Source organism: Lepisosteus oculatus, chromosome 23 (assembly GCF_040954835.1).
Source record: "Lepisosteus oculatus isolate fLepOcu1 chromosome 23, fLepOcu1.hap2, whole genome shotgun sequence".
Classification (NCBI taxonomy): Eukaryota; Metazoa; Chordata; class Actinopteri; order Semionotiformes; family Lepisosteidae; genus Lepisosteus; species Lepisosteus oculatus.
This window is the reverse complement of record NC_090718.1, coordinates 2,476,283-2,485,764: the sequence shown is the minus strand read 5'-3', so window position 1 is coordinate 2,485,764 and position 9,482 is coordinate 2,476,283. Positions and strand designations below refer to the sequence as shown.

General features: G+C 51.1%; 1 protein-coding gene across 1 annotated transcript; it reads left to right on the top strand.

Annotated features, from left to right (window-relative positions):
* Window positions 1-1,117: 1,117 nt before the first annotated feature.
* LOC102691051 (nudix hydrolase 8) lies at window positions 1,118-8,992 on the top strand. Its single transcript, XM_015337952.2, has 5 exons — window positions 1,118-1,185; window positions 3,144-4,160; window positions 5,507-5,639; window positions 6,104-6,181; window positions 7,495-8,992. Exons 2-5 carry the CDS (start codon window positions 3,145-3,147, stop codon window positions 7,681-7,683), a joined length of 1,416 nt encoding a protein of 471 aa, XP_015193438.2. The 5' UTR covers window positions 1,118-1,185; window position 3,144; the 3' UTR covers window positions 7,684-8,992.
* The last annotated feature ends 490 nt before the right edge of the window (window positions 8,993-9,482 follow it).

The following is a 9,482-nucleotide window of genomic DNA, read 5'->3' as shown; positions in this document are numbered from 1 at the left end:
GAGACGCACACCCATAGTGCTCTTGGCCTTCCTTATATGCCCCTGTAGAGGATGTTAACGTCGATCTGATTTACCTCAATGCTTTTTCTAATTGCTTTCACTAGGAGGCACAAATATAAATCATTAATAAAAGAAGGGACACACTGTGTTCCAAGAAGCAAGTTCTAGTCATAAGTACTGGGTGTTTATGTATGTATAATATTTACAATTTCTGGATTTCAATGGGTGTGCAATAACAGTTCAAACTGAATATTGAGAAACATGGGAAAATCAGGATTTAAACCAAATAGATATGTCAAAATGTTTACATCCATCATGCAGTTCAGCGGGGGAGCTGGAGTCTATCCCAGCAGGCAATAGGCTCAAGGTAGGGTACACCCTGGATGGGACACCAGTCCAACACAGGGCAGACAGACACTGTGTGTGTTTGTGTTGGTTTTCCCTGAAGCCAGTTTACCTACCAGCATGGCTTTGGACTGTGGGAGGAAACCCACACAAACATGGGGAGAACATACAAACTCAACTCATTTTGACTCAAAGCTGAACCCAGGGCCCCAACACTGCAAGGCAGCAATGCTCACTATGGGGCTATTATGCTGCCCCAGAGAACATCCATCCTGCCCTTATTTAGAGATTCCTGTTCTTGGGAAGGCGAGTGGCTCATCGGAGCCCACTGAAAACTCCTAATGTGGAAGGGAGAACGTGCAGACTCCTCGCAGACAGACCACAGGCTCCAAAGATCCAAGAAGCAGAGCTGACTGCTACATCACTGCACCCCCCAAAACTGGCATGGACATGGATTAAAGGCAGAAAGGTCCTAAGGGTTAAACCATTAACAATAATTTAATGTGAACCCCGAGTCAAAATTAAGAAATAGAATAATTACCAGGTGTTATTGCTTTAGATCTGGAGAAGGGAATTTTAAGCAACTGTTCATTTTACACGGTATGGTGATATACACAATAATTCTGCCTTAATTAATAAGATATACGTTTGTGTTTACACCGGTAACTCTACTAGCTGAACAGTGTATGGACTTTTGGAAACGCCGGTCGACAATCTAATATTCAGCTTTGAATTAGACAGCCATTTTAAATAAGGGCAACACGTAGCCCTGGCGGAATCAGCTTGACGCCATATTCACTCATGGCGAGAGGAAGGGCTGCTCTGCTGCTTTGTCAGAAGGTGAGTCGAATGTTGCATTTAATTTCCAACAGCAACAGGAAGTTACTTGATTTGACAGCCCCCGACTTTCACCGCTGAGTATTAAATTGTAGATGTTTGTTAGGTCATAAGCATTTTATGCATTGTCAGATTGTACGAACGCCCAAAATGACAATGAACTCTGAAGCAACTAACTGGTTCCATTTATAAGGCCTGCGATTTTATGCTAATGTTTTCCACTCTTTTGGCTAAGGTAAAGCTTTTAAAGTCGGCGAAATTGTGAAGGCTTTACTCGTGAATACGTGTAGGATTTAAATGCACAAGTGTGTCCGGTTTTAAATTTGCGGTTGACATGTTTTCTGGGGTTGTTGATCCGCGGGGAGTGTGTTGCAGTTCTCCGATTCCGCCACAAGATGGCGGCGGAGCACAGGAGTTCGCTGGTATAGGGGAGTCGACAACGATCGCAACCATGCCCTCCAGATAGACTGGAGGGGGAAAAAAAACCTCGTTTTTCTTCACCCAAGAAAAACGGAGACATCCAAAGTTTACAAAATAATTTGCTGTTCCTTTTTTTTTTTTACTTTTTACTTGAGCTCAGGGACATCCGTTTCAGTAAAATTAACTTCACATGACCTACGCGTTTCGGTGCTCTTCCATACCTTGATTATAAAGTGGCACTTGTCAAAAAGAGTTTATAACAACCGAGCTGTTCGATTTAAAAACCGGGGGGTATGTCCATATTAAGAACTTGGACTGTGTTTATTTGCCGTCTTGCGTCTAATTATCTTACAATTAAAAACGCGGACGAAAATACATAACGCAAAGTACAGTCAGGGTTTTTCAAATGAAAGCTTCTGAATATAGAATATGCTATATAGTCCTGTCTCTATAATGTATAGACCATTTAGTGACACGTATCTTGTTTTTAGCTCATTTTTTAAATCTTTTTTTCCCCCATTTCTGTAAGGCTTTACTGTCCAGAATGTTCTTTGCAGTAGACTAAATAAGCCATGAATTATTTCGTTCTGTAGTATGTCCTGTTCAAGAGCTTCTTCAAAATAATTTGCTAGTGCTATTCTTTTCTGTTTGTATTTCTGTTACTGGATGTCTCAATGAAGTTTGTATCTGTTTTAAGTTTCTTTCACTTGTCCACTTTTGGTTGACAGTTTATTGCTATTAAGCTGCTTTTGATAAAAGTGTTCTACAATTGTCATGATACTGACTGACTCATATAATGAATAATAAACTTTATTTTATATAGTGCCTTTAAAGGTGGCTTCTTGAAGTGCTTCTCAAAGTGCATATCTTGTACATACTGTATACGTATCTTACACTTAAGGAGGATTTGTGTTTGATCGTGGGATTTAAAAATCGGTTCCTGCAATGTGGCTGTGTTGCTTGTTCCAGACACCCGCAGCTCTTGGTGTTGGGACACATCTCCTGTGCTTTGTTTTGGGGACAGCTGCTCTGTGTGTGTGTGTGTGGGGTTGCTCTCCAGCACTAGATGAAGTGGATCCCTTTTAAATGTGCTCCACTGTAGTGTCCTCTAGCGCCTTTTCAGGATATTCTGACGTCGCTCAGATCTTGTGCTGCAGCAGAGTGAGATTCAGTGTGAAACTAAATTCAGAAAGCCAGGTCTTTCTGATCCAGTAGAGGCTGCACATTGGTGGTGGGGGTGGGATTCCCCATTACCTGTAAAGAGCTTTGAGTTAAGTGTCAGAAAAGTGCCATAGAAGTGTAAGCAATTCTTATTCTGTGTTTGTGATCTGCTGGGAAGCTCCCACTGTTTGTGTGGGTGGGGAGGACTAATAATACTTGCAAAAGCTATATCATTTTGGAGTGATTTGGAGGCTGTAAGGTTGATATGTACTACAATGAATGCTCCAGTGCAGAGCCACTTCGGTCTTTAAAAGTCCTGCAAATAAATGTTGATGAGTTGCAGCCTGTTGACATTAATGGGTCTATTTTGGTGATCGCAGGATGTTGAGGTGTCCGAGGATATTGCCTGCGCCCTGCTTGAAAAGGACCCGCAGATTCCTGCTGCTGCTCTCCAAGGACCCGTGTGGGCCCGTCTCTTCGGGATGCCTGGTTTTCCAGCGGGCCTGGCCAGGACACGGCAGGACGTTTCATTTGGTCTCTCCACCCCCGTTGGACAATTCCCAGGCGGGTCAGAACGAAACGCCAGACTGCGCCGCGGGCTTATCTAGGACGGCTTCCGAGGCCCCAGAGCGGCCTGTTCCCCCTGGTTTGTCTCCGCCCGCAAGGAAGGATAAGAATTCTCTTTCTCGGGGCCGGAGCGGGGCTGTCTGGCGTAACTGCCTGTCCAGGTGGAACTCAAAAACGGCGTCGTCTTGTCGCCTGACTGAAGGCTGTCCTGCAGAGTCGAGAGGGAGGGCTGACCTGTCTGTTTTTCCGGACTCCAGTTGTGAAGCTTGGACAGGCTGGACAAGGAGACAGAGACGTGCTTCGTCACAGGACCCCGAAGACCCCTGCAAAGCTGCCCTCCCAGAATGCCTGTCCAGAAGGAGAGAGCGGTTCCTTAAGGCACCCTGGGAGGCCTTGGTGAATCGCTCCGAAAACAGCTGCTATCCCCATCAATGGTCCAGTTCTGGGAAAAATAGCGGTTCCGTTTCTCTCGGGGGTTCCTGGCTGCCTGGAAACGCTGTGTGCGCGGGCGGTGCCGTGGCCAGCCGGTCTTGCATCCTGTCTGGTCAGCCGCGCCTCTCTGGCCTGGCCTGTCCCCGTGACCTCCATCACCAGGCCGCCTCCTCCTCCTCCTCCTCTCCGCCGGCCCTGAGGGAGTGCCTGTCCGCGCAGAACGAGTCCCGCTGCCGCCGGGCCCTGAGCCCCAACGGCCCCCTGTACGAGCCCGGGGCCGAGGGGCCGCGAGGCCGGGCAGCGGTGCTGGTGTCGCTCTGCTCGGTGCGGGGGGAGCCGGCCTTCCTCTTCACCCTGAGGTCCAGCAGGCTGCCGGGCCGCCACAAGGGGGACGTCAGGTAAGTGGATCGCTCCGGTTTCGGCGCGGGGGATGCTGGGATCTGCTGCCGTGACGTCCTTGTCCTGCCCAGCTCGTTTTGTCGGGGGGGGGGGACTGCCTGTTTGCAGGCGTGCTCCCATGCAAAGACATTGTGGCAGCGCCGTAAATGTCAGAGCAGCAGCTATAGCCACAGAGTTCGAGAACGCACAGCTTAGATGCCCATCGGGACAAGCCCTGTGCAGGAACAGAATCGCGAGTCGGGGGTAGAGGTCAGCAATGCTCGATCCACGATTGCTTGGCGGCAGCAGCAAGAACAGATTTTCTAACGGCCCCCGTTAGAAACGGGGGGAGAGCCGCACAACTTGCACAACTTACTCAAGTCGGCAGGAGCAAAAAAACCCACAGGTAGAGGTGGAAGTAGACGGTTTGCGATCCGGTGCCCATGGGTACTTGTCGGTCATAAGCATTTGCTGACGGAGCTGACTGGCTCCCGGAAGAAGCCCCGAAACGCAGGACAGGGAAGCCGGATTGATGGAGGAGGACCAGCATGCAGTGTGGCGGCGCCGTGTCTGAAGTAGACCTGTTTTAAACTGGGAGGTCTCGCTCCGGCGGCAGCAAACGGCAGATATAAAGTTGGGGGGGGGGACCCTCCATCCTACTGCATTTTCAGGGTCCCGAGCCGGAGTCTATCCCAGCAAGCAAGGGGCACACAGTGGGGTACGCCCTGGATGGGACGCCAGTCCATCACAGGGTACCCACTGGAAACTGAAGCCAAGCGAAATTGGGGAAGATAGACAAATTCCCATTATATCCACCTACGTCTGCACGTGAACCCTTTAGGCGGTCTCTTCTTAACTTGAAGAATTTGTCAGCCCTGATTGCTGACTCAAAAGCTCTCAAGCGAGTGATCAGTTGATGACCAGACACGGGCTGGAATAATACTGGATCAAACACGCCCACAGCGTCTTTCCATCCATCCATTTTTTTTCTAACGGCTTCGTCAGGTTCAGGGTCGCGGGGGAGCCAGAGTCTATCCCAGGAAGTAACGGGCACACGGCGGGGTACGCCCTGGGCAGGACGTTAGTCCCTCTCTGAGCACACACAGACACGCTCGCACCAGGGCCAGTTTTCCCAGAAGCCACTTAACCTACTGCTGTCTTTGGACTGTGGGAGGAAACCGGAGCACCTAGAGGAAAGCCATGCAGTATGTGGGGGAGAACATGCAAACTCCACACAGACTGTACCCCTGGAATTGCAGCCCTGTGAGACCACTGTGCTGCCCCTGCATCAGCCCAGTAATAAGAGGGGAAAGGAGGGCGCTTGAATAACAGTTTGCCCCCTTGTTTCTCTCTCTCTCTGCCCCAGTTTCGCGGGAGGCAAGCAGGACCCGGCGGATCGCGACGTGGTGGAGACGGCGCTCCGCGAGGCCAGGGAAGAGCTGGGGGTGACCGTGGCCCCGGGCTGCGTGTGGGGGGTCCTGAAGCCGCTCCGCGACAGGGTGAGAGCCCTGACCCCCCGCCCCTCTTGCGGCACAGGGCTGATCGCCCCGATCCGCTGCAGCTCTCTCCGGGGCGTATAGCAGTTGGAGCATTGTGGGTAAACCAGGCCTAGCCATGCGGCATCAGGGAGCGACCCTGAGCCTGTCTCATAGTCCCGGAGCCTGAGGCTGGGACAGACCCTGGGCGGGACAAGCACAGACAATATAGAGACACTAGGTAATTGCACTGTCACGTCTTTGAAAGATGGGGTTGGGCAGCTCGTTAAAAAGCCCCACAGATGTCGGACTCCACACAGAAGGTGCTCCTGTCCATAGTCCAGCCCTGCTAGTCACTTAACCCTAAATGAGTGAGTGTTGATGGGCAATCGGCCCATGAGGAGGAAGTTCAGTCCGTTTGGCAAACGGCACGTGATTACTGAATGATGTGTTTTGTTTTGTTTTTGCCGGTTGGATTTCTCTTTCAGTCAGGAATGATGATTGCTCCGGTTGTTGCCCATCTGGGTCCAGTGGAGGCGTTCTCGTTTAACCCAAATCCGGACGAGGTAAGGGTTTTCTGAACTCTCTGTGCCTTCGCCTTGCTCTGCGGATCGGGCTCTCTGCCTGTAAAAAGCCTGTTGCGGGATTGTTGATTTGTAGCAAACGCCTGATTTGAAAATGGGTATTTTTCTGAATTACTGAAAAAAACATCCATTTCACAAAGGCTCTGTGTAAGGACATTTAGTATCAAGTCTGGATTTGAACTCCTTGAGGAAGGAGGACACGTGGCCCAATTGAAATATCTAAGGGGAGAGCTTCTTTTACATTAGAATAAGAAACCCGGACCATACAGAATCAAGGAGACCGTACAGGACCAGAACACCAGGGAGCTGTTTGGTGGACAGGGGAAAATCAAGCAGTAGGATCGAATTTGTCAAGTTTGTCTTTAGACTGTGCCAGTCCGTTTGAAGGACAGTTTTAATGCAGAATGTGTTCAGCCAAATGAGAGAAAGTGGACAATTCAAGGCTGTTGGGAAAGGTCTAATAATAACCCTATATTATTTCATTTATTTCATAAACTAAGTCCTCCAGTGTCCAATGTCCCAGCATGACAAAGTCAATGCCCCTCTAGTCCACTCAGTTCGAACAACTAGAGCCAGCCGTGGGAGTATTTATTAAAGGGGGTCTGCAATGCAATTGAAATATTTCAGACCTGGAAAGAATCGGCACTGATGAGTGCATTTCAAACCACAGTGAAAGTACAAGGTACACAGTAGCTTGTAAGAACTCCTATTGACATCACAAAATAGACACAATGTCCAGGTTGGCGCAGCGCCATGTTCTGTGATTGGGAACGAGGCAACAAGACTTCCAGTGAGGTGAAGCGGCCCTGTGACACTGTAGACGAGCAGGCTTGTGAATCCAGCTCTTTTCACCCAGTAGAAATATTGCTCTCCACTTCGAGACGGTTTTACCAACAAATACTACTCACTGGTTCACTCTGCCTGCAGATCACGCTCATTTGCTCGTCCATCCCGTAACTTTGGTCAGTACAGGGACTAGTGAGCAGGAAGGGCCGCTTCACAGTGCAATTCTCACAAGCTCTCGCCCACGGAGAGGCCAGGGGTTTGTGACAACACGGCGACTTACTGTACTTTCACAGAGCTTGTGACTTTGGTGCTTAATCCGAAATTTGGCAACTGTTTCTATACCCTCAATGAATGCGTTTCGTGACCTGAGATTTAATGACCAGAAGCCTGGACGGCAGTTCGCCTTGACGCGTCACGGGGGTTTCATTCCGGGCTGCGGCGGGTCTGACCCCTGTCCGGGCCCTCGGGGCCCCGTGCTCATGGCCGCCCTCGCTCTGTGTCCCGCGCAGGTGGAGGAGATCTTCACCCTCACCCTCTCGCACCTGTGCGACCCGGCCAACCGCGGCTACACGCACTTCCGCGCCGGCGCGCGCTACGCCTACACCCTGCCGGTCTTCAAGAACGGCAGGCACCGCGTCTGGGGGCTGACGGCGGTGGCGCTGGACGAGGCCCTGAAGCTCGTCGTGCCCCGAGGCTGAGCCCCGGGGGCCTGCCGCCCTGGTTACGGGGAGCCCCGCAGCGGCGGGGGTTCAGGTGACTGTTGAATCGGCTGTTTCTCTAGGCCTGCAGCAGCTGTAGGGATGGGCTAGGACCCCTTCGGCCATCGGACTAGCCTTCTGGCGGTTGAACAAATTACCCGCAGATGCTGCCAAACTTTAGAAATGGCTGATTTGTAGGAGTAACTGGACCGGCCCTCTCCAGAACCAGGGTCTGGGACCACCTGGTAGTAACTGGACCTGGACCACCTGGAGTCTGAGCCCACTTGGCAGTAACTGGACTGGGCCTCTCCAGAACCCAGGGTCTGAGCCTGTCTGTAGTAACTGGACCGGGCCTCTCCAGAACCTGGGGTCTGAGCCCACCTGGCAGTAACTGGACCGGGCCTCTCCAGAACCCAGGGTCTGAGCCTGTCTGTAGTTCTGGCCTCTCCAGAACCCGGGGTCTGAGCCCGCCTGGCAGTAACTGGACCGGGCCTCTCCAGAACCCGGGGTCTGAGCCTGTCTGTAGTAACTGGACCGGGCCTCTCCAGAACCCAGGGTCTGAGCCTGTCTGTAGTAACTGGACCGGGCCTCTCCAGAACCCAGGGTCTGAGCCTGTCTGTAGTAACTGGACCGGGCCTCTCCAGAACCCGGGGTCTGAGCCCGCCTGGCAGTAACTGGACCGGGCCTCTCAAGAACCAGGGTCTGGGACCACCTGGTAGTAACTGGACCTGGACCACCTGGAGTCTGAGCCCGCCTGGCAGTAACTGGACCGGGCCTCTCCAGAACCCGGGGTCTGAGCCCGCCTGGCAGTAACTGGACTGGGCCTCTCCAGAACCCCCGGTCTGAGCCTGTCTGTAGTAACTGGACCGGGCATTTCAGGACCGGGGTTGGGTACCAGTGTTATATGGGATTCACAAAACAAGCTAAAAGCTAGCCCAGTGAATCAAAGTAGCAGATTATGCCAATATTTGGCACAAGAATTTGACTTAAAAGTGACTTAAAAGCAAACAAATCACTTATATAGTAATGAATACTTCTGTGCTCTAGAAGCAATCTTGTATTATGTAGATAGACATTGTGCTGGCTCTTTTTGGCACAATAAATATTTAATATTAACTATTGGGACACTTTTCAGCACAATCCCAATTGTCTTTACGCCCGTGGTAAAGGATTTTTAAACCCTCGAAAAAATACACTGTAATTAAATAAAAGCCTACAAAATGTTTTAAAATAAGAATGTTGTTATGAACGCTTAGACCTTGGCGATGGAGACAAGTGTTAATAAAAATGCATTTTTGGTCAGTCTAAACTCGGAAGCTACTTTGTCCACATCCCATTGAAAATTTCCTTTGACCTCACTGAGACAACCGTGAAAGCAGCGAGGAGAGAAAGCTCTCCCAGGAGTCTCCCATCCAGGTACTGGCCAGGCTCACACCTGCTGAGCTGCAGTGGGGCTGCAGGGTGATGTAGCTGCTGGCCATAATGAACGAAGACTCCCCCTCTCTGGTGGTCGTGGGGGGGGGGGGGGATCTGCCGGAGTGCAGGGGAACCTCGCCCCCCCTCGTTCTCTGGACAGGAACCGACTCTGTGAACTTTCGGAGGGCCTGAGGCCTGCAGAAGACATAACCCCAAGCCTGTTTCTGCCTCGGTGGGAGTCTGTCCAGGCCTCTGAGGACTTGGGCGTGCCTCACTGGGAAGAAGAAGAAGACCCGAGTTTAAGTCCTGGTCAAATTGGGTGAAGTACTTCCAAGCAGGGAGCTGCGTCACCACGCAAAGGCCACAGAGGATCAGGTGAAGGT

Bases quoted from the DNA above. Each gene is read 5' to 3' on its own strand.
- LOC102691051 (XM_015337952.2), top strand. From the start codon at position 3,145: ATGTTGAGGTGTCCGAGGATATTGCCTGCGCCCTGCTTGAAAAGGACC. The intron at 4,161-5,506 runs GTAAGTGGATCG...TCTCTGCCCCAG, and splicing joins CGCCACAAGGGGGACGTCAG to TTTCGCGGGAGGCAAGCAGG. The intron at 6,182-7,494 runs GTAAGGGTTTTC...TGTCCCGCGCAG, and splicing joins TTAACCCAAATCCGGACGAG to GTGGAGGAGATCTTCACCCT.